Source organism: Ruditapes philippinarum, unplaced genomic scaffold (genome assembly GCF_026571515.1).
Source record: "Ruditapes philippinarum isolate M1 unplaced genomic scaffold, ASM2657151v2 ctg27_1_1_1_1, whole genome shotgun sequence".
Taxonomy (NCBI): Eukaryota; Metazoa; Mollusca; class Bivalvia; order Venerida; family Veneridae; genus Ruditapes; species Ruditapes philippinarum.
The window spans coordinates 527,839-553,998 of record NW_026864520.1 but is presented as its reverse complement, the minus strand read 5'-3'; the positions used below and the strand labels follow the sequence as shown (position 1 = coordinate 553,998).

General features: G+C 34.3%; 2 protein-coding genes across 5 annotated transcripts in view; one reads left to right on the top strand and one right to left on the bottom strand.

Annotated features, from left to right (window-relative positions):
• The window catches only part of LOC132725919 (kidney mitochondrial carrier protein 1-like), a 263,207-nt gene that overhangs the window by 19,198 nt on the left and 217,849 nt on the right, over positions 1 to 26,160 (bottom strand). The gene's annotated exons all lie outside the window — the stretch shown is intronic.
• Positions 1 to 26,160, top strand: part of LOC132725920 (uncharacterized) — a 35,916-nt gene that overhangs the window by 1,691 nt on the left and 8,065 nt on the right. For 3 of the 4 annotated variants that reach the window (XR_009625126.1, XM_060711121.1, XM_060711122.1), the window contains exons 3-7: positions 1,473 to 1,514; positions 3,799 to 3,902; positions 10,051 to 10,122; positions 13,480 to 13,538; positions 18,099 to 18,151. Coding sequence is in view for 3 of the 4 variants with exons in the window: in XM_060711121.1 (XP_060567104.1) it covers positions 1,473 to 1,514; positions 3,799 to 3,902; positions 10,051 to 10,122; positions 13,480 to 13,538; positions 18,099 to 18,151 (330 nt within the window). In the remaining variant the exon portion in view is untranslated. The remainder of the gene's footprint in view (positions 1 to 1,472; positions 1,515 to 3,798; positions 3,903 to 10,050; positions 10,123 to 13,479; positions 13,539 to 18,098; positions 18,152 to 26,160) is intronic. The other variant, XM_060711120.1, reaches the window with a different exon arrangement.

Here is a 26,160-nt window from a genome sequence, read left to right as displayed (position 1 = left end):
TCGCCAATCTGATTAATACTCGGGAGCTACGCCCCCTCGTACAAATCAGATAACCTCGTGTTTCGATGGTCTTTCTATTACATATTGTGTTGAAATATATAACGTATCGTATGAAAATGAAAATTAATCATAATATTAACCTGTATAGCCTTCAAATGAGAGTGACAAAGTTATATGATCATAATTATAATGTAACAGTTAAAAAAAATTTGAATTTAAAAAATATCATTAAACTAGTTCATACCTATCTCAACACACAGTCAGCTACATTTTGTTAGGTAGGTCGCATATATACGGTGCATATATCGCGTGACATTTGTGATTTGCGTGGCGCCGACAATACAAAGTAGGTTTACGTTTTATTTCTGTGATGATTTGTTTAATATTGCATTATTTTTATCGAATAGTGTGTAGAGCCCGCTTAATATAGACTAGAATGTTTCACTTCCCGTGAAAATACTGATTATGTTACCTTAACATTCAATGTATGTGTTACTAACTAGAATGAGAGAAAACTACATACCTACACATTATCTTATTTGAAATAATAAAATATTGGAGAAAAATTAAATCTGGACGATCCATTATATTTGTTTGGTTGTCTTTGTTTTGTTTTTTGGTGCTTTTTGTGTTTGTTTTTTTTTCTTTTCTGTTTCTTGTGTGGTTAGTTTGCCTTGCAGAGGTCATAAAAGTCACGATATATGGCTACATAACGGAGCGACAACAATGATCTGATGTTACTACATACTAGGGCAAACGTTCTATTTTTTTATTGTGTATATTGCCTGTTATCCTAAACTTTGAGTTTTGTATATATTTCAATAATACATTACTTTATACATTAACAGGTAGAGTATATTTTTTTACTATAACTTTTCCATCAATTCCTTCATTGATGGTTTATACAGAAGAAATCTTAGTTCGATTGTGTAGGAATGTATAAGCTTTTACAGACACACTTTCGAATCAGTTCCAAGAACCAACTAGTACTGAGCAATGAATGTTAAGTCCTTGTCCCATGCGGTCAACAACCCTGAGATATAATTGAGCCGCGTCACGACAAAACCAACATAATGGGTTTGCGACCAGCATGGATCCAAACCAGCCTGCGCATCCGCGCACTCTGATCAGGATCAATGCTGTTCGCTAACCAACTATATTACAAGTAGGAAAACTGATAGCGAACAGCATGGATCCTGATCAGACTGCGCAGATGCGCAGGCTGGTCTGGATCCATGCTGGTCGCAAACTCACTATGTTGGTTTTGTCATGACGCGGCTCATATGTTTTTTTTATAAAATATTTATGTAAAACGTTCATAAACAAAATACTGATAAACAATTGTTGATGAACTTTGCTTTATCATTCTTCAAATTTAATTGAACGTCCTCTTAAACATTATTATACAAACTGATTCTAACTAACAGTATATCACTTTTACCTGTGTTTCATACTTTCTTGTTTTCTTGTAGATTTATCAGCATCATTACTAGTCGTGACCTATTTCATTTTAGGTAAGAACGTATCTATGTTTAACAGAAATGTGAACATAACTTTAATTGACTTTTCGGAAAAAAATGCAAAAACACAAATGTAAATCTGTTGTTGTATCATATTTTGGGGACCTTTCTGTTGAAAATATGTACGAGTCAAATCGTATACATATACATGCACCGTGTGTTAACTGCAGTGCAGGTATTAGTTACCCGCACTCCAGAGCATGCCAATTGATTGGCTCATTTTTGCTGGCGTTTACTTATTGACACGGCAGAGAAAGTGAAAGCGACAGAAATGTCATATTTAGATGCTAATTCATTGGTTACATATTTCATATTGTGACAACAGGGAACGTGTTTTTATGTTTGACTATGATACAAAAGAGAAAGAACATCAAAACATTCGGCAATCTGATTTATACTCGGGGGCTACGCCCCCTCGTATACATCAAATAGCCTCGTGTTTCGATGCTCTTTCTATTATTTATATACTATTTTACAAATGTATGCTAGGGTTACATATACATGCATGGACGCATAAAGCACACTGAAAACTACTTTATATAATATATTTTCATTTTGCATGATCATTGAAAATGATTTTAAACATTTCAATCTTATAATAGAAACATTTTTGGTGGTAACTAATTTTTAATCAAATTTAAATTGAAAATGATATTGAACAAAGTACCAATATTGTACGAAAGACCGGTGGGGTATTTCAACTTCATGAATTCTCGATTTCAACTTCAAGAATTCACGATTTCCACTTCTTGAATTCACGATTTCAACTTCAAGAATTCACTTCATGAAGTTGAAATCGTGAATTCGTGAAGTTGAAATCGTGAATTCGTGAAGTTGAAATCGTGAATTCATGAAGTTGAAATCGTGAATTCACGAAGTTGAATTCGTGAATTTGAACTCGTGAATTCATGAAGTTGAAATCTTGAATTCATGAAGCTGAAATCGTGAATTCATGACGTTTAAATCGTGAAGTTGAAATCGTGAATTCACGAAGTTGAATTCGTGAAGTTGAAATCGTGAAGTTGAAATCGTGAATTCATGAAGTTGAAATCGTGAATTCGTGAAGTTGAAATCGTGAATTCATGAAGTTGAAATCGTGAATTCACGAAGTTGAATTCGTGAATTTGAACTCGTGAATTCATGAAGTTGAAATCGTGAATTCGTGAAGTTGAAATCTTGAATTCATGAAGCTGAAATCGTGAATTCATGACGTTTAAATCGTGAAGTTGAAATCGTTAATTCGTGAAGTTGAAATCGTGAATTCATGAAGTTGAAATCGTGAATTCATGAAGTTGAAATCGTGATCGTGAGTTCGTGAAGTTGAAATCGTGAATTCGTGAAGTTGAAATCGTGAATTCATGAAGTTGAAATCGTGAATTCATGAAGTTGAAATCGTGATCGTGAGTTCGTGAAGTTGAAATCGTGAATTCATGAAGTTGAAGTTGTGAATTCCGTATTTTGAAAACGAGAATTCACGAAGTTAAAATTGTGAATTCAGGAAGATGAAATCTGGATTTCATGAAGTTGAAATGGCCCTACCGGTCTTTCGTAATATTGTGTTTTATGTGATTTTTTCCCTTTGATTGTAGTTGTCAGTAGAGACTCGTATTTGTTGCATGTATTTCATAGAAAAGTTATGTATGGGGAAAAGGGCAGGGATGGGGGAGGTTTGAGTTTCGGTCAAATTGATGTTTTGTTAATAAAATAAGTTTTTACAGTTTGAAATAAAAACGTCCCATGTACACACCTTTACAAAAACAACAACAACACCACACACACGATTCATAATCAACAAAAAAAACACACAAACTAAAGCAAGCCGAAACTGATACTTGTACGTTAAAGAATTAAATCAAATTAACTATAGATCTATGTACTGTTCGAGTTTGGTAATTGAGATAACGCAGCATGCCTACAGATTGGTGCTTATTCATGAAATAGTTGAAAATGTTTTAAAGATTAAAATAATTTCGAAAAATACCGATGTAAATAATGACTTGACTAGTATTTTTGTTAAATGTACTTTTCTAAAACTCTTAGAAGATTTATTTCAGTTTGCTTCATATTCTATTTTTTGGCTCATCTGGAGGCATGCAGCTTAAAATTATCAAACTCGATAGCAAATAATATATAATGCACTGATTACGACTAAATTGTATCTTATTTCACCGGATGTTGAAATTTCCATGCAAAATCTTTTAAAAAAGAAATACATTTATAATTGTGTTTGTTGATTACATTCAATAAAAAAAGTGAACTGGAATTAATTGAATTCAAGGTGTAGGCGCATTCGTATCAACACAAGAAACTATTAGATGCCTTCGTTGTGACCATGCAAGCTCCGATGATGAATGCGGTACTATTACTTGCGACAAGCTTGAGGTAAATTTCTCTGATTAACTAAATTCTTATTTCCGGCTGATATAGTGTTTCATGAGTAACGGAGATATTCTCCATCCAATTTAGCGAGACAGTCTTAAGCAAAGAGCAATACATTTACAGCTCACTCACCAAGAAATTGATTGAACACATCAATATTTGGCTCGTCACACAAATCATGGAACACCTAGCATGTTCTTAAAATAGAAAAAAACTTTCAGTTTTGAGGTTTGATATGGGGTTCCGAAATTACCAATTATTTTATTTGCAAATGAGTAGTTCCCGTACATAAAATGTAACCCATAATAATTCTGATATTAAAACAATTTTCATTATATTGGCCACTTATGTGTACACAATAGGTATTATTTGTAAAAAAAACTCTTTACAAACCTCAAGCGCATTCGCGCAATAACAAAATTCCTCAACGTCAACAAGGTAATGTTTTGCCAAAACACAAGTGAAAGTGATTAAAATTGAAAACTTGCACCTACTGCTGAATTGACAGATTTTGTCGCGTGATAACGTTTGCGTGATTTAATTTCACTTTAAAAGAATCCAAGTAAAAACGAAAAGTACGGGTAATGCTTTTGAACGGGAATTACTCGCAGCAGATATATAACTTGCGTGCAAAATTTCATATTGTTTGCTTACTCATTTTATACGGAATAATTATTCCTTGTGGGAAAAATGACCCAAAACTGAAAAGCGTTGCACTCAAATTGGACTAAGAATAACACAAAATACGAGTTGTAATTTATCATTTTAAGCTCATTTCTTAATTATTATCTTTTTCTGCTTCAAAGGGAGACACAGGCAAAATGTTACGTATATTTGCTTTGAAAATTAGGGTATGAAATAAAAAAAACTTGTCTGAAAAAAACAGATTATCCTTATGATTGTATATGACCGCTAAGATGGAGGCATTTTACCCTGGGTGGTAATTGTTATACAACATTGAATCAATAAGTACGATTCATATCGTTTTGTAAATGATTATAAGGCAACACTACATACTGAATGTCTAAGCCCTTGACATTGCAGTTTCAAACAATGGATGTTAAATGTGTTTTCCTATATAAGCCTATTCAAATCGAGTAAACCCTTGGCCGGGGGCAATTTTTATCTCAAGGAGCCAAAACCTGTGTTCTGCATATTGCCTCATTGCAAGTAATATTTTTTGCCAAAAAAAGTTTAAATTTATTTCTATCCGGTCAAAAGATACTGAGCGAACACGAAATTTTGAATTTGATACAAAATGACTAGGCGTGACCTTGACATGAGGAAGGTCATACATGTGCTCTGCACATCGTTTCCTTATTAGTTAACGTTTCCGCCGAATAATTACGATACCTTCAACCGGTTCAAAAGAAACAGACCAGACACAAAAACTGCAGACAGACGGGCGGCGACCAGGTGCATAGCATTATACTATTTTACGCAAATTGTTTTCGGGCGTATAAAATGATAAAAAAGCACTTCACCTGAGACTCAGCCAACAATTGCTAGCTCACAATAGAAAGAAATATGAATCCCCAAAGAAAGCCAAAAAGACAAAATTGAAAATGTTGCAGGCTCGGTTTGATTGCGCCTCTTCATGGACGGTAATGGAAAGTGCAAGTTACCGTCCACGTCCCCGTACGGCGGTTATCATGAAACCTTTAATGGAAACTTTCGTGCCATTCCATGAAAAGCGGTGTATGGTCCACAAGTAAAAGAAAGCGTGTGTCCTTAACGAGAAAACAGTAGATGGAACTAAATAAAATGGAATTTTGAAAGGGGATCAGTGGTTACGAAGCCTGCATATCACAGATATGACGTCAAAAGACAAATTTAAAAAGCAGGCAACATATCCTAGGGGTGATTCAACATATCTCAAGCTGGAATATTGAAAAAAATATGATAAACAAGATCAACAAGGAAAGGCGGCGTTCAATCACCGCAACCCCATGCCAAAATGTAAGAACTTAAAGTACGACAAACACAACAATAATGTCGTGCTGAAAGATCTTTAAGGATCAAAAATATAATATTCCTGATTGAATGTACGAGCGACCTTTTACAGCCTCCACGCGGCAAAAACAACGCTGATGTGGCGAAGTCAAGCACTCTACCGCATTACCGCTGGGCGATTTTAATATTATCAAAAATAAGTTATTGCTCCACGCCCACAGGCGCGGAGCTATTTGTGTTTACTCCTATTTTTGTCCTTGGACCCGATTTTTATCAATTAATCCCTTTAATAAATTCGGAATGAAGAATTCCTTCCGATTTCTATTATGTTAAGTCATATATTGGTTTCCACTTCGGTGATTCGCAGCATGTCATTTAAATGAATGAGAACGGGAACAAATTTTACGGAAAACAGTATAACAAACAAAAAATAAACTTAAATTCGGTAATTTATTTCTTACATTTGTATCTTCTACAGGAAATTATTTATTATTTTGAAGTACACAGTGTGTTATGTATGTATTTTATAGATATAAATAGACCTTAACATCATGTATTAAGTCCGAAAATGTATTTATAGAAGGAGTTTTAATTAATTAAACGAAACGGTCATTCGTATCGCGCTATGGTAATAAATAACGAAGTGGAGAATTTTGCAGGAAATGAGATGCAAATATATTTAACAATAAATTGCACTCTATATAAATTTATCAAAAATTTGAAATTGTCTTTTCCATAGGTTCGTTCCGGTAAATAAATAACTCCTTTAATTTTTACGGCCCTGATTGTACTTTTGATATTTTTTACCGTGAAAATATTTAAATCGATCCTGATTGTCCGAAATTTTTTTGCTGTAAGAAATTGATTCTATTTTGTTTGAAGGCAATCGGTTTCATGGAGGTTTGAGTGAATTGTTGATTTGTCGAATACTGTGACATTTTAACAACAGAAACTTTCGTCTGCAGTTATAACATTAGGTGTTATGCGTTTATTGATAGGAGTGTAAACACACTGGTGGGTCAAACGAGGATTTTGAAGCAATTCAACAAAATAGTAAATTAATCTCCCAATAAATCAATTAACAATAGCTCTTTATCACCAATATCAAGAAGCTTTTATATCATTTATTCGCATCGACATATACATGATGTTAGTGGTTTTCTTTATACCTGTCTAAAATTCAGGTTACAATCTTCCATTATATTGATCACCATATCAACCATCCAATGCAAATTTATTTATGATGGTTAGTGTAACATTATTTTTTAACGGCTATAACACCAAAAATCCTGATTTTTTTTTAAAATTCTTCACAATTTTTTCATTCAAGTGGGTATTCTACTTTCAATTTTTATCTGGGACTTGAAAGATAACTACTGTATCTTTAATCCCCGGTATTAATAGATACCTTTTTTTTAAAATCTGACATGAACATATGCTAGAACTATATTGGTCCATTTTGTTACTATTTTTATATACTGTTTGTATAATTGTTTCAAATATAATAACAAAAATAGACTTTGGTAATTTTGACTAATGTTTTGTATGTTCCAAGGAAAATAATAACATGCATATAATCTCTACCTAGTCTTCCAAAAGACATGATGAAAAATGTATTTCGTCCACCCATTCATCTATGATATACAATTCTGGTAAAATCGATTTTAACATTGAAAAGAAAATCTGGTCATCAGATGTCTACTAGTTCATCCTCACTTGCGACAGTTCTTGCTTGGACGCCCTTTGATGATTTGCATCAATGCTTTTCTTGTTATTTCATGATATACCATTTGCCGCGAACGGACATTTTGAAAAAAAGAGTTGATGAAAGTTTTTGCTTTGGCTTATTTAATCATCGATTTTTACATTTCCTAACATGATTAGGTGTTGATATATGTATTATGTAAAAGATGAGTAGCCTTATAGTTGAAGAAGAACGTTTACATGTTTTGATATATTTTATCATAATTTTATATTATACTCACTGATTACGGCAGTGACACAAACAGAAAAAAAATATTTCACCGTGTCATGTCACATTTCAAGTCTTGTAAGCTTTGTTTGTATTGGAATAACTTTCCTTACCGGGCATCAGTGAAAGCATATTTGCTTCTTAAATTTAATATCTGCCCCCTCTCTCATGTAAAGTGCATTCAATAAGTAAAATTATGCAAATTTAAATGATTTACAAAACATCCGGAATAATGTACAAAAGTACTTAGATCTAATCAAAATAGAAAATGAGCTGCGTATAAGGAATCTGTAATGAGCGCATTATTTTGCGTGCGGAGCTTCTCAATTGCTGCATTGTAGCATCATTTTACTTGTGTCAATAAAGGTTTTTCGACTTTGATTTAGATTTGGAAGTATGGTCCATAAAATAAAAACGATTGTTTTGGGTCTTTTTTTATTTCATCTTAGTTCATTTTCGAAATAAATACGTGAGCGATCGTGCATTTATTTCCATTCAACACGTCGTACATTCTTTAGTACTGCGGCGGCATTTAGATAAGATCGTGTGGCACAGTTTCCGTACTTGCAGATACTTAGTTAACTACGTTTATAAAACTGCGAGAAAATGGAATCGAATTTGAAGACAGGTCGACCATAATTTTTTTTTATATCCTGTATCATCTGTTATTTTTCGTCATCCAACTAGAAATTGTTTTAAATGGCGATAATTATATTAATTGCACTTATGAACATTAATAGTCCTGTGAACGTTGCCTTTGCCTTGTTGATCTTTATTCTTGTTGTCTTTTTTTTAATGTCATTTTGTGTCGACATGTACTTTACTTTGTCAGATATAAGAGTTAAAATATTCAACTGCTTATTGTCCTCCCCTTTTCGAAGAAAAAAGGGGGATATAGAAATAGGCTCCGTACGTCTGTCCGTCCGTACAACCTCAAGTGACGTTATTGTGTTAACATCCATGTTCAGTCCGTACAGACGGTACTTGTGGGGCAAAAAAGTTGATTATGGGGTGCAAATACGTTGCTAACAGGGTTTTAGAGATCAAAGAAAAAAACCCATTATGTCAACTCAGTAGGAATGTCCGTCTGTCCGTCCGTCACACTTTCGTGCCCGGTTCATAACTTTGTCGTTTATCACTTGCTCATTTAAGGTCAACATTGTTTATTTGAGGGTATATGTCGTGTCCGATCCATAACTTTCTTATCTTTGAAGGGATTTTTAAAATACTTGCCACAATTGTTTACGATAATGAGACAATGTGCCGTGCGCAACAACTGGTCACCTACCTCCAAGGTCAAGGTCACACTTGGAGGTCAAAGATTAACATAGTGTGTTATAGGGTATATTTTGTGTCCGGTCCATAACCTTTTCATAGATCAAAGCATTTTGAAAATACTTGGCACAAATAGTCACTATAATTAGATGATGTGTCATGCGCAACACCTGCGTTCCTACCTCCAAGGTCCAGGTCAAAGATTTACATAGTCTTTAATAGGGTATATATTGTGTCCGATCTAGAACTTCCTAGTTCAAGGGATTTTAAAATAACTTGGCACAAATAGTCACAATAATAAGACGATAGGTCAAGTACAACACTTTCACCCCTACCTCCAAGGTCAAGGTCACACTTAGAGATCAAAGGTTAACAGAGTCTATTATATGGTATATATTGTGTACCGTTCATAACTTCTTTATAGATCAAGGGATTTTGAAAAAGACTTGGCATAAATAGTCACTATAATAAAACGATATGTCATGCATAACACCTGTGTCCCTACCTCCAAGGTCAAGGTTATACTTAGAGGTCAAAGATTTACATAGTCTGTTATAGGTTATATTTGTTTCCAGTTCATAACTTTTTCAAAGTTCAAGGGATTTTATAAATACTTTGCATATATAATTATGATAATAAGAAGATATGTCAGGCGCAAAATATGGGTCCCTACCTCAGAGGAACACTTAGAGGTCAAAGATAAATATAGTCTGTTATAGAGTATATTTTGTGTCCGATCTATACCTTCTTCATAGTTCAAGGGATTTTGAAAATACTTGGCACAAATTTATTTCTTTTATTAATTTATTGTTGCATAATTTTGGACTGAATTTCCTAAGATTCATACCTCAATCTTTTGAAACAGCACAATTTTATGATTTATATAAAACTTCCCGAGGCGGGGGATGTTGGTAACTCTGTTACAAATTCTTGTTTTATTTGATAAAACAGGAATGCTACACGGATGAAGTTATCACAGATCAGTTAACAATTGTCTATAATGCAGGCTGCAGAGCAAAACAAGTAAGATATTATATCTAAGCGTTAAGATAAAACCATATTACAATTGAATTTGTCACGGCTTAACGAGAAATAAATAGTAATCACTTGATGAATCAATGAAGAAAACAATCTAAATGATCAATGTGATGTAAATAAATTTAATTTATTTTAAAATTTATGGTGATATAAAAATAATATACAAATATGCAAGTATGATGGTAAAAGGACAGCTGTGGAAAAAAATATATACTGGGACATTATATCTGATTAATATTAATTTTGAATGTTAATCTAAGCAAATATTTTTTTCTGATTCCAATGGTAAATACTTTGCCACAGCAGTCCTTTTACCGTTATACTTGCATATTTGTTTTTCATGCGAAAATGTTTTGGTAAAAATATCCACTTACATTGTGCCAAAGAGTATATACTTTCATCTTCTTGTATAAGCAATTTAACAAGTCTGTAACGAAATAAGATCCCTTTTTAAACATGTTCTTTTCGGAACGATTTTTCACCATACTCAAAATTTGGACACTTAAAATGTTTGGTTTGTAATCTAAACAGATCTCAGCGTTTAGATCGATTTTTTTGTAATGTTGATGACTTGGTTCATTGTAGTTATATCTTAACATCTAAAATTACAACCAAAGCGCCTTTTATTGTTTGGTATGTATATTTTGTACTGAGGACCTACCATGACCGACTTCAGTTGTGGTAGTTACGCTTTGTTATTAAGTCTAGATACACATTTGATGGTAATGTCAATAAGTACCTTCTTTAGAAAGAAAAACATGTCGACCTTTTACACCGACACTGCAAGAACGTATTTCATACATCCGTGTAAAATGACCCTGGTGCTTTGAATGACGCATTTAATATAAATGATGTTTGGAAATTTTAATGAAATTCAAATGCTTCTCTAAAATTATGCAATAATTAAAAACGCAAAAATTAAGTCCATATTTTTCTTCTGACTTGTTCGAAAATTCTATGTAAGGAAAACAATACTAAATAAGTCACTGGTCATACGTTCAGATTGACTTTTTCGGTTATCGTGTTGCGTGCAATATAGGGGTAGAGTAACGTGAAATCATTCAAACTCGATGCCGGATCCGGATATACCTTGTAATAATTATAGGAGGAAGAATTATATTACTCTATTTTTGTCGTATAAAGGAAAAAATGTACTTCTTACATTTCGTTTATAATGCATATATTAGATACAGGTGTGGCCAACCTGATCACACATGATTAATTATTTCGATGGCTAGTAACATTTGTTAACTTAACTTGTGGTACAGTTGCAACTTGCAAGGAATGAACTCTCAGTGTCGGCATTTTAACAAGTAGTTGTAAGTTTGGAGCATTTATTTTGTTCTACAGTTATAACATGTCGTTTAAAGAATAACGCATCCGCATTATAACCTTTTTCAGGAAGATAAATTGTATTCCAGAAAATATTGATTATGAATGCATTGTTTGAATTAGTTTTTTTTCTGTTTGACAATTATGCGTAAAAGGTAAGCGTTTCAACATGTCTTGCAAAAACGTCAACAGACGCCGTTGAATTTCCAGCATATGCAAAATATGTAACGGATGCGATCTTTTGATAAAGCATGAAAATAAAAAAAATTATGGTAATTTCTGTTTGTTTGTTTTTTTACTCTATGATTTAATTCCCCCATCATCTTTACTATTTAAATCAGATGAGCTGAAATAAGTCTTGCACTTTCCAATTTTCCCCCAAAGACACATAACCCAAAAAGAAGAAATGATAAAAACACAAAAGAAAAAGTTGTTTTTAGCTGTTATCACTTTAATACACTAATGTCTTGTTATGTGACACAATGTTATCTTATCTGAAATATGCCATCATGTTATTCCAAATGTTTGTAACTCAATGTTAACTTAATATCTGAAATATGGCACAATGTTACTTCGAATGTTTGTGATACAATGTTAACTTATCTGAAATACGCCACGATGTTGCCTTGAAAGTTTGTGACACAATGTCAAGTTATCTGAAATATGGCACGATGATACTTTGAATGTTTGTGACTCAATATTTACCTTATCTGAAATTTTGCACGATGTTTTTTGAATGTTTTTTTCGAAAGTTTTTAACTCAATGTTAACTTATCTGAAATATGGTACAATGGCATTAGTACTTCGAATGTTTGTGATACAATGTTCACTTATCTAAAATATGCCACGATGTGGCCTTAAAAGTTTGTGACACAATTTAAAGTTATCTGAAATATGGCACGATGTTATTTTGAATGTTTCTGACACAATATTACCTTATCTGAAATATGGCACGATGCAACTTTGAATGTTTGTGACACAATTTTACGTTATTTTAAATATGACCCAATGTTACTTTGAATGTTTGTGACACAATTTTACCTTATCTGAAATATGGCACGATGTTATCTGAAATATGGCACGATGTTACTTTGAATGTTTTTGACACATTATTACCTTATCTGAAATATGGCAAGATGTTACTTTGAATGTTTGTGATACAACTTCAAATTATCTGAAATATGGCGCGATGGTACTTTGAATGTTTTTGACACAATGTTAACTTATCTGAAATATGGCAAGATTGTTTGTTTCATCATTAATGCATGCTTATGTACTACTTTAAAACTTTCCCCATTGCCTCTGGTTTTTGTTTCTTTGGTTGACCCCCCCTTCCCCCGGTCTCCTGTCCCCTTCCCCTTTGTGGGCCTGTTGTTGTTTTCTTTGAATTCCTAATCAGTTATAAATTATTTATCATTTGGTGATTGGCGTGTCGTTGCCCTGTCCTTTTTTGTGTTTGGGGTCCGCCTGGGCTCCTTGCCGTTGGTTCATGTTGCTGGGTCATATGGGGGTTGCGTTCATTGAACGCCGCCTTTCCTTGTTGATCTTGTTTTTCATATTTTGTCAAAACGTGTTTATTAAAATTACATTTTGAATATGCACTTAAATCGATAGGAAAAGTTTGGTAATGTTTGGTAAATTTCAATTAATTGCAGATCATTATAGAATGCAAATAAATAGCGTGACTGAATATTACCGCATAATCATTTTGCCTCAAAGAAAAAAAACTAAATAAAGCATAATCGGAGAAGTACAAAATATTATTTAAAATGGAAAGTGATATGGTTCATATTAATTATCCAAGGAAATATCGGAAATATTGCTAAATGTCACGTGATCACCCAAAGTGAACATTAGAAAATGCCTTCATTGGTACAAAATACTATTTTGAAGTGATTGTTTAAATAAACGAAGAGGTCGATAGAAACAAAAATATGTCTACAAATGATAGAAAGAAAACTGTAACATTATCCCAAATTATGAATTCTAGAATTTTATTTATTTTTACAGGTTTGTCATTCGACAGGAAAAAGAAGTCATTTTATTGATGATTGTCTTGGCTGTAGCAGGTATTTGCGACCTTTTTCTTGTACCAATTTGGTAAATAGGTCACATCAAATATTGTAGGGAAGAATATCCTGATCAAGAAGCGGGTTAATGCTTGTCTTTTTTTTCGTTTTATCATGAAACAGGATAATTACATGTACATGTATATTCAGGAAAACAATTATAATTATCATTTCAAGTTTAACCTGCTCTTAGAACACGATGTACAGTAAATGATGGTTAAAATACAACTTAAGGTAGAACGTGACACTTTACGAACTTGTAAATTGTAGCGTCTTGAAAATTGGCATGTAGAAAGTTGAACCTATTCCTATTTATATTCCGTTAATTTTATTCCAATAGCTTAAGCCAAATTTTGTACACACGACGTCAAAATTGCCCACCAAAGCCCGTTTTTTTAATATGACGTCGTTGCGTATCCTTGGCAACTGTTACGGGTATCACAACGCTATTGGCTGAGAAAATATCACAAATCCTACATTATTCTACATAAATTATTTCTTTCATTTAAGATGATATAAAATTAATTGATTTACGCCGAAAAATGTTTGAAAAATGGAAAGAAACTGTCAATTTTGTGTAAAACTTGACGTTCAATTCAGCCGCATTTTTGAACTTTAAAGCGGCTCATTGATTCATATTTCACTCTTATTTTAGACTCTATGATGGATAGTTCTTACAGCCTGGGACTGAATTGTCTTAATGTTCGTCTTCTGCCTAGCTTCGTCGGGACCTTGTAGGTGATTTTCTTGTTGCTCTGTCTTCCCTTAGGACATTGAGTACATTTGTTATGGTCATTGGGTTTACTTTTATATGTTTCTACATGATCATTTTGGTGTTTTACTTATTTAACCTTTTGTAACCATGAAAACTGTTAGAATTTTACTTGGCGGGGATTCATTTTATTTACACTGTCTCGTTTATAGGAACATTGTGGGGCTAACAGCGAGGTTTGGTGCACCACTAACCTGTTTAAACTCCCCAGCAGTCATTATAATGCTGCTGACCGTTCCAAGGCGGCCCCCTCTGTGTTCCTCAGATGTATGTCTATGTTGTTTCATACTGTTTTGATGACACTTTTGCTTGTGTCCCTTGTTGTTTTCTCGTCTACGGTAAGTATCTTCCCATATATCCCTAGTTTTAATTCTTTGATTAGCCCCCCCCCCCCCTCCTTCCCCGGTTTCCTGTTCCATTCCCTTGTGCCCTTTTTACAGATTTTTTATCATTTAGTGATTAACCTGTCCGTGCTCTGTCTTGTGCCCTGTCCTGTTTTTTGTCCGCCTGGGCTCCTTACCACTGGCTCTTGTTGCTGGGTCATATGGCGGTTGCGTTCATTGAACGCCGCCTTTCCTTGTTGATCTTTAAGCACGACATTATTGTTTTGCTTGTGGTATTTTAGTTCTTTCTATTTGGCTATTTTCTTGTTGGGTGGTTCCAGTATTTCTCACTTGAATAATGTTGAATCACCCTTAGGAATTCTTATTTTCTTTATTTTAGGCAGGTGATCAGATTCGGGTCTATAATCTTTAGTCTTGGGTAGCTAATCAGACTCAGGCTGTAAAAAGTCTCCCCGTACATTTAATCAATGATGTTATATTTTCGATCCTTGAAGATCGTTCAGCACGACATTATTGTTGTGCTTGTGGTATTTTTAGTTTCAACTTTTTGGCATTTTCTAGTTGGGTGGTTCCAATATTCCTACTTGAATAATGTTGAATCACCCTTAGGATATGTTGCCTGCTTTTTAAATTTGTCTTTTGACGTCTTATCTGTGATACGCAGGCTTCATAACCTCAGATCCCCTTTCAAAATTCCATTTTATTTAGTTTCGCCCATTGTTTTCTCGTTTAGGGCACACGCATTTTTTTACTTGGGGACCATATGCCGCTTTTCATGGAATGGCACTAACGTGTCACATTGAAGGTTCCATGATAACCGCCATAATTTATGAACACATCTGCGGATGTTTCAAAATTCTAAATTTTACCAGTTCATGTAAAATGTTGAATTCTGCTTAAGCCGGTGCTAGGGGGCGTGGACAGTAACTTGCACTTTCCAGTACCGTCCATGAACAGGCTCAATCAAACCGAGCCTGCAACATTTTCAATTTTGCCGTGTTGGGCTTTCTTTGGGGATTCTGTATTTATCTATGTCAGGTCGATGCTCTTGAACATGTGGATTTTTGTCCGCTTCTTTGAACAGACTCTTAAAAGTTTTATTTGTCTGGTCCTTCGGGATCATTGATGCCACTTTGTTTCCTGATTTTGACAATTATAAAAGAATCAACATACGTCTAAATATGGACATACTTTTTTTATAATTTTTAAAACTAGATTTAGATAAAAACAATTTTAAAATTGACATGCGACCTCCTTTGACGTTTTGTATCCCAGAAAAATACCAATATCACAACGCTCAATTTTTTATGTAGGAACCAAAATTAAATCATGATTTTCTTTACAAACTAATTGTCCTGTTATTAAATAGAGATAAACAGAATCCCTAAAGAAAGCCCAACGTGGCAAAATTGAAAATGTTGCAGACTCGGTTTGATTGGCGTCCGCGCCGAAGCGCGGCGCTCTTATGGAATGAGATCAGATTTTGTGAAAGGGCGACAGCAACTTCTCGAGCCTTTTAGTCGGTCATAATAAAAGCCGAAAATTCCGATCGGTATGAGGGTGCTTGATTATTAAATAAGAATGAAATGTCGCGATATGTTACAATGAATTTTCGCAATGCAAACATTTACAAATGAAATAACCTTTTCCGTCAATAAATCGCGCTCTTCGGGGTTTTTTATTTATCATTTTGTAGTACACAGTCGGTTATCATGTCATGGTATGTTATTGTTGTACATGTATCCTAGAATGATCAGTTGATGACCTAAATATTCCAAAAACCTATTTATAGATATATCTTTTTATCACTCCTATCGGTAAATGCCGGTCTCTCCCGGTCTATTTTGACCAGGATTTACTAGTGACCGGCGAATAGTACCACACGTTTATTGTCCGGTCTCTCCCGGTTTTGGAGTAGATGTTTGATATCGTTACAATTAGAAAAAAAACAACAATAGCATGTTTCATTTTATCTATATGAGATAAAACAATAAATATGTACACGGATTTATATGTAATATAAATCCGTGATATGTACAATAATTGAGAAAAAGGTACATTTTTTATGGTATTAAAATGACATTATCAACTTTGAAACATTTTATTTAATTATTCAATTTGTTATCCGTGTTTAGTAAAGATGCCGAGGAATTATTCAAAGTTACAAATTAGATTTTATGAATTATTCAATTGATCGATAATTTAAAAAATGATAAAGAAAAATACAATGTACATGGTTTAAGAATAAACAATATTATATATTGAAAGATAAACCATAATTTACTGACTTTTTCCAGTTAAGCTTTGACTTATAATCGTCGGTCAATATGACAATTGAATTCTTAAAATTTATTTTACAATTTTAATAAAAAAGAGTAGTAAAAACTCAGTATTAAAATAGCACATAAAACACAAAAAAGAATAAAAGAAAACAATATTCATAAAATTTGTATTTTTTTTAATTAAAATTAATAGATATTACAATTATTGTATAATAAACAATTATGCTCAACATGATCAACATGGTAATATAACCAGTGTCATATTTTTACTAACTTAAAGTGTGAACAGATACCTTAAGGGGGTCTTCGCTAATAGCGATAACATGTACATAATAAGGGACAAATGTGTGGTACGTGTTGATCATGCGTTACACATATGGATTATAAATGATTGCATACATGTATATCCGTTGCATAGCCAGCCCGCATAGCTCAATCGGTTAGAGCGCGAGACTTGTAATCTCGACATTGTGGGTTCGATTCCCGGGCTGGCCAACTTAAATTACTAATCAGTCTTTCGGATGAGACTTTAATCTGCGGATGTTTCTAAATTCAAAATTTTACTATTTCACGTTTAAATGTTGAATTCTGCTTAAGCCGGTGCTAGGGGGCGTGGACAGTAACTTGCACTTTCCAGTACCGTCCATGAACAGGCTCAATCAAACCGAGCCTGCAACATTTTCAATTTTGCCGTGTTGGGCTTTCTTTAGGGATTCTGTATTTATCTATTTTAAATCGAGGTCCCGTGTATGGGTGCTTAAACACTTGGCACGCTAAAGAACCAGGAGAAGCTTCTGGAATTGGGGCATCTTTCTGTATCTGTAATTGCACTATCCTCCGAAAAATAAAATGACTAATACTCTTCTGGAGGACTCGCCCATATGGGCAACCGGTGGCGAGTATAAATAAACGCAAATACACACACAAATATCCGTTGCTATTAATAACCACGATCATAAAGAAATAACAAGTAATATTCTAATCTCTAGCATGCCAATCAAAGTTCATAATGAACAATGTCTTTCGTCCGCTCATTCATAAGTGGTATACATTTCTGGTAGTTTATAAGAATATCTTGTTGAGATTAATACCTGTTTTTGGATTGAATAGAGTTAAACCTTTAGCGATTGAACTGTCTATTTGATAACCTATTATTTTTCAGATGTTGCAGTTGGAGGAATGATTGTAACAGGCTCTTATGCGCACTAACCTCGGGTATACACAAGCGTTTCAGTCTTGTAGATATACGAGGGTTGTCCCAATATTCTGTGACAAGATTGATTAAAAGCTAAATATAACATATAGGAATTTGATATTTTAATATGTTACAAACCCTTATAATTTAAACATTTTCTCAAATTTTCATAGATAAATATCAACAAACAACAAAAATATGCAATAAACACCATGGCAACTAACTGAATCGCGGCGCGCGTCCAACGTCAAAGACGGCGTTAAATCTATATAAAATAGATAAATACAGAATCCCTAAAGAAAGCCCAACACGGCAAAATTGAAAATGTTGCAGGCTCGGTTTGATTGAGCCTGTTCATGGACGGTACTGGAAAGTGCAAGTTACCGTCCACGCCCCCTAGCACCGGCTTAAGCAGAATTCAACATTTAAACATGAATTAGTAAAATTTTGAATTTAGAAACATCCGCAGATGTGTTCATACGGCGGTTATCATGGAACCTTCAATGTGACACTTCCGTGTCATTCCATGAAAAGCGGCGTATGGTCCCCAAGTAATAAAAAGCGTGTGCCCTAAACGAGAAAACAATGGGCAGAACTAAATAAAATGGAATTTTGAAAGGGGATCAGAGGTTATGAAGCCTGCGTATCACAGGCGCCTTTCTCAAATACTCTCAATGGCTTTCAACGCAATAATGGTATCCATAAATCGTCAATTTTTGACTTTAATCATGTGGTTGTTAATGTCTGTTGAATGTTTGGATGGCATACATTAATTTTTGCTATACGCGAACATCCGGTCTCGTTACTCCTGTTTTTAGCTGTAGGAAATAGGCGACGAAGATCAGTCTTCCATTACTTGAATAATGTTGAATCACCCTTAGGATATGTTGCCTGCTTTTTAAATTTGTCTTTTGACGTCTTATCTGTGATACGCAGGCTTCATAACCTCTGATCCCCTTTCAAAATTCCATTTTATTTAGTTCAGCCCATTGTTTTCTCGTTTAGGGCACACGCTTTTTATTACTTGGGGACCATACGCCGCTTTTCATGGAATGGCACGGAAGTGTCACATTGAAGGTTCCATGATAACCGCCATATGAACACATCTGCGGATGTTTCTAAATTCAAAATTTTACTATTTCATGTTTAAATGTTGAATTCTAATTAAGCCGGTGCTAGGGGCGTGGACGGTAACTTGCACTTTCCAGTACCGTCCATGAACAGGCTCAATCAAACCGAGCCTGCAACATTTTCAATTTTGCCGTGTTGGGCTTTCTTTAGGGATTCTGTATTTATCTATTTTCCAATCCGTGTTTTCCTTATTTTCGCTTTTTGTAGCGCAAAACTCTGGTTCCGTTCATGCCTTATGTACACAAATGCTCAGAATATGTTGCTAAACTGTTATATTTGGTATATTTGTTGAAAATCGTTACATGTGTCATCTCGAAATAGTCATGCAACCTGAGTGACATGTTCACTGCGCCGCAAATTCTTCGAACATCGCCATTTTAACTTTCCTATTTTATATGAGATATTTTCATTTATTCGTAACTTTTTGGTTTTTTAAGTTATTTAACTAAATTTTTCAGAGATGATTTAAACATAACAGCAGAGGAAGTCAACGTGACATTGTGCAGACACATCATCAGCTATTTGAAATATATGTAATTAATTTCAGCCTATTCATAACAAAATGTAAATTATTTGACGTGCGCCGGCAACTCAAACCAATGTCGTTAATACTGAAAATTTCTAAGTAACTAGGGTAAATTTTTGGTAAATGATTTGTTGTAATGTTAAATTATAAACTTAACGGTTATATGTGTGAATTATTTTCTATTGGCGTTAAAAATGAACCGGCTATAAAATTTGTCACGGACTTTTGGGACAACCCTCGTATACTTGAATGCATGCTTGTCAGTGGTTTGGTGTCTTTTCGGTGTCGTAGTGTGGTAGCTTGGGTGTGTCGGGGACTGCGTCCTGTGAACTTTGCCTTGTTGATCTTTGTTCTCGTCTTTTGTAGATATATATACATGTTTTGTACTTGTCGAGCAATTTACATATATGCATTTATACACTCTTAGTAATTAAAGATATATACATGCATTGTTTCAGTCACCTCGGCATTTCCGTTGCTGTTGACGTCCGCAAACATGTACATTGATCATAACTTCTTGTGTTATTGGTGTATCGTCTCCGTACTTGGCAACAACTACCCTCGAGGCAAGATCTGAAAGTAAACTACATTAACATTCATTGACCTTCTTTTATGAATGACATCAACTTTAAGGTCAAATGTCTAAATTGTGCATGTTTTTTTTAGCTCACCAGAGCCAAAGGCTCAGGGTGAGCTATTAGTATCAAAGGGGGATACTCCGGCGTCTGTCGTCATGCGTCATCAATCGTATTCTGCTCTGAAACCGCTAAGCAGATTTACTTCAAATTTGGTCTGTAGCATCATTTTAATTTGATTGGCCCCTTTAAGGGGCCACTAAAGCCAAATATAGAAAACCTTTGAACATCATTTTCTATTGAAATAATTGATAGATGATCACCAAATTTTGTGCTTTTTAGGTAGTTTTTTTTATCAAGTTTGCTCTATTCAATTAATTGGCACCTTTTAGGTGCCGCTAAAGCTAAAAATAGAAATACCTTCAAACGCCTCCTTCTACAGAACTAATTGATGGATGATCACCAAATTTTGTTTGTAGCATTCTCAAGAAGTCTTTTAACAAGTTTGCTAATATTTATTTGATTGGCCCTTTAAAAGGCCCGCTTAAGCTAAAAATAGAAATACCTTTGAACATCATCGCCTACTAAAATAATTGATGAATGATCACCAAACCTTGTCTGTAGCATTGTTAGGTAGTATTTTTATAAAGTTTGCTCATTTTAATTTGATTGGTCCCGTTTAAGCTTAAGCTTAAAAATGCCCAAATTCATGGTATTTCTACAAAATTAATGTTTGTTTAAAGATATTCTATGCTCAAATGTAATATTTGAAAACATTGACAATGTATTATTTCCAACACTTAAAAGCATTTGTTTCTTGTGAGCGACTCATGGCCATCATGGCCCTCTTGTTTTAATTTAAGTTAAATTGTCATAATATTAGTATTTATGTACGGATTTGATATCGACTTGTGGATATGTGGCCTGCTTTTTAAATTTGTCCTTTTGACGTCGTATCTGTGATATACAGGCTTCATAACCTCTGATCTCCTTTCAAAATTCCATTTTATTTAGTTCCGCCCATTGTTTTCTCGTTTAGGGCACACGCATTTTTTTATTTGGGGACCATATGCCGCTTTTCATGGATTGGCGATTACGTGTTACATTGAAGGTTCCATGATAACCGCCATATGAACAATATGAACACATCTGCGGATATTTCAAAATTCTAAATTTTACCAGTGCATGTTAAATGTTCAATTCTGCTTAAGCCGGTGCTAGGGGATGTGGACGGTAGTTTTCACATGACAGTACCGTCCATGAACAGGCTCAATCAAACCGAGCCTGTGTTGGGCTTTCTTTAGGGATTCTGTATTTAACTATTTTCTAACCTCTGATTCCCTTTCAAAATTCCATTTATTAAGTTCCGCCCATTGTTTTCTCGTTTAGGGCACACGCATTTCTTTATTTGGGGGCCATATGCCGCTTTGCATGGAATGGCACTTACGTGTCACATTGAAGGTTCCGTGGTAACCGCCATATGAACACATCTGCGGATGTTTCAAAATTCTAAATTTTACCAGTTCATGTTAAATGTTCAATTCTGCTTAAGCCGGTGCTAGGGGGCGTGGACGCCGACGGTAGTTTGCACTTGACAGTACCGTCCATGAACAAGCTCAATCAAACCGAGCCTGCAACATTTTCAATTGTGCCGTGTTGGGCTTTCTTTAGGGATTCTTATTTCTCTCTATTTGATCAAAACATGACTTTGCTACCACACAAACATGGGGGGGGGGGGGGCTATAATGGATTTGTTTTGTCGCGTCGGTCGGTCGGTCCAGCTGTCCGTCCGTGTCCATTATCGTGTCCGTTCTATAAATCCTATACCAATTGAAGAATTTTCTTCAAACTTGGCCAAAATGTTCACTTCAACAAGGGAATGTGCAAAACCTATGTTGCCCATGTGTCAGCTCAAGGTCAAGGTCACAATTGAAGGTCAAATATCAAACAATAAAAAAGACAGTATGTCGTGTCCGCTCTGCAAGTCCTCCACTAATTGAAAAATTTTCTTCAAACTTTGCTAAAATATTCACTTCAACAAGGGGATGTGCAGAAACCATGTTGCTCATGTGTAAGCTCAAGGTCAAGGTCACAATTGAAGGTCAAATATAAAACAGTGTGTCGTGTCTGCTCTGTAAGTCCTACACTAATTGAAAGATTTTCTTCAATCTTGGCTCAAAAGTTCACCTCAACAAAGTTTTGTGCAAAACCCATGTTATCCTTTTGTCATCTTAAGGTCAAGGTCACACTTTAACGTCAAAAATGCAAGTCTTCAAATTTACATACAATCAAATATTTGACAATAATTATGTCGTGTCCGCTCTATAAATCCTATACAAATCGAAGAATTTTCTTAAAACTGTATTCAAATGTTCACCTCAACGAGGTTATGTGCAAAACCCATGTTACCTTTGTGCCAACTTATAGTAAAGGTCACACTTTAAGGTTAAAAATTGACATGTACTTGAATATTTTTAAAACTAGAACAGATAATAATTTGAAACTTCAAATATTTACGAAGTGTCGCAAGTAAGATAAGTTTCATTACTAAAAAGCGTGGGGGTTTGTTTAGTATTTTGGCAAAGCTAAGTCCATTTTTATGTCTTTAAATTTATTTACTATAATATTTCTTAAACCAGAACAGATATTTACTTGAAACTTTAAATTTATATGAATGGTTACAAGCAAGCTCAGATGACGAAAATTCTATAATTCCATTGAATTATGACACAAGTTATGCGCCTTTTAGGCTCAGAAAATGTTCTCATATAACCATTAATACTTTAATGTTTTTTCAACTAGAACAGATATTCACTTGAAACCATATAATACGTATATGAAGGTTCACAAGTAAGCTCAGTATGCAAAGTTTTCCACTCTTTACTAAATTTTGACATAATTATGCTATTTTCTTACCTTCACTGTTTTTGTTTGTTTCCATGAACAAGCTCAATCAAACCGAGCCTGCAACATTTTCAATTTTGCCGCGTTGGGCTTTCTTTAGGGATTCTTATTTCACTCTATTTTAGTACATTGGGAAAATGATGAAAATTTATTTGTAACTGTTTCGAACATGATTTGACAATATATATTATTACCCCTCACTTTTTTCGTAATTTCCCATAGGCCTCTAGGAGTTATTTTTACTGTTAATGCAAGTGTACCGCGAAACTAAGAATTTTGTACTGTTACATAGGTAACAGTATTTTTAACAGTAAAAATCTGGTCACGTGGTCTATTTTCTAAATAAAATGAAATAAAATGGCCGCCATTTTTTTCTCGATTAATTCTTATTTTCGACGTTAAACTCCGTAGGACATCAATTTCTTCTCTGGGTAACTATGACACTCATAAAATTTAGTTGTTTGCACCTTGGTGTGCTTTACGCGTATAAAATATCTTTTTGTTGAATAGTCAAAAAGTGAACATCCGTTTTCAACGGAAGTAATTGCAATGTATATAATTATGTGTCAAACTGGAATATGCAGACGATTTAAGCATGCAACAAAGGATTATTTAACAATTTTAATCAGTGAAACGTTACAGATATAGTGGACAGACATAGGATATCATCGTTATTTTGTCAAAAACCATGCTAAGAATATTCTGGAAACAGCAGGATCAGATTTCACAGATCATAACCGTGAAAATGGGTTAGTGTTTTGTTTTCTAAATAAAACCTAGCTTATTGTATGTTTATGATTTGTAGATATCATCACTTGCTTATAAAGAATAAAAGAAAACTTCTCAAGTAGGCCTAAAGTACACTTAAAACTTAAAAGGTAAGGACAGTTTAGTTATTGTTACTCTTGGTTTATTTTTGTTACAGTTAGATTTAGTTGACAATTTCAGATCATCACAGTATTTTTGTTCGGGGTAATAAAATAAAAAAACACATGGGTTTGTGAATAACAGTAAAAATATCATCCCACGTAAAAATACTGATACCCTCGGCTACGCCTCGGGTAACAGTATTTTCCTCGGGATGATATTTTTACTGTTACCCACAAACCCATGTGTTATTTATATACTATTACCTGTAAAATTTGTATTTTTTTCACCAGAGATGATTTCTTTTTATGTTTATGTATTTGTGCCACTAAAGTTATTCCCTCAACCACCTTTCCAAAGGACATTGGTGGGGGTATGAATCGCATTCAGCGATAGTTTTAGTTTATAAATGGATTAACTTCATATTAAGACACGTCATCTTTTTCTCAAATTGACATTGACTCATGTGAGACCTTGACTTTTCAGGTAAAATTATTTTATTTTCACTGATTATTGCTATTATTGGTTTTAACTTTGTAATTAATCAATTGATTATTTTCATACGTGGACAAAATTACCACTTGGACAAGATTTTTTTAAGGTTGAACTGACTTAGGCCTTGATCTTTAATTGGTTGATCGTCAAGATTAAAGTATTGAATTTTGGTTGTCATAATGTTGTTATTTTTTACGAAATTCATTCATATGTGAACAAAACAACACGTGGAATAATTTACATATGATCTTGAACTTTTAAATGACATTGACTGTGAAATGATTGAATTTTCATTAAACTTTCTTAACTTTGTCATTGATTTATGAATAGAATTCATACTTGGATATGAATTTTTATTTTATTTTCCTAACTTTGTCAAATATTATTGGAAAGGATTCATACTTGGACAAAACAGCAAGTTTGACTAGACAGACTTTTAACAATTAAAAAAATGACAAAACTTACCCATTCTTTTTTATATTTAAAAGGTTTGTTTTAAGTATTTATTTGAAAGCTCTTAGCAAAATTTTACCGCCTCCATGGTCGAGGGGTTAGAGTCGATGACTTCTAATCCAGTTACTTCTCTGGTGTGAGTTCGATCTCCTGGAGATGCTTTGGTACTTTAGCACGGAGGAAGGTAGTCTAGTACTTGTCCAGGAACGATGGTTAGAAATCTACTCGCCTATATGACTAAAATACTGTTGGGAAAAGGCGTAAAATGTAACAAACAAACAAGAAAAAGTTTAGTTAAAGGTTGAGCATTGCCCTAGCCGGGCGGTGGCTCTTGTTATATTAATGCGGCCATCAGCTTTTTCTGTTTGTTTGAAATACAATTTTAGTGTTATTTCATACGGTGGCACAAAGGTGACATGTGTGTGTTTTTATTTATCTCGTTGCCACGAGATACTATGTCGTGGCCACGAGTTACTAAGTCGTGGCCACGAGATAGTTAACTCGTGGCCGCGAGATACTATGTCGTGGCCACGAGTTACTAAGTCGTGGCCACGAGTTACTAAGTCGTGGCCACGAGATAGCTAACTCGTGGCCACGAGATACTATGTCATGGAACAAGTTAGCTATCTCGTGGCCACAAGTTAGCTATCTCGTGGCCACGACTTAGTAACTCGTGGCCACGAGATACTATGTCGTGACCACGAGATAGCTAAGTCGTGGCCACGAGATACTATGTCGTGGCCACGAGTTAGCTAAGTCGTGGCCACGAGATGAATAGCCAATCAGATTACACCATTTATGTGAATTTCCCTAATTAACTAGACATGTGATATAGTACAAGAATGCCCCTACTTTACCAGCCTGTAAGTGCCATTTATACAACTTATATTGACTTGTCAATAATTTTACATTTAGCGTCACTGTGACCCTGATTTTTTTACCCAATGATCTCTAAATTATTAGATGTCATCTACTGATCAGGTGCAATGATCTTTCTGGGTTATATTAACCATGTCTTATCCCTTTTAAGTCATTCATCAGACAAGGATTTTACCTTATAGGCTATCTACTGTTCATG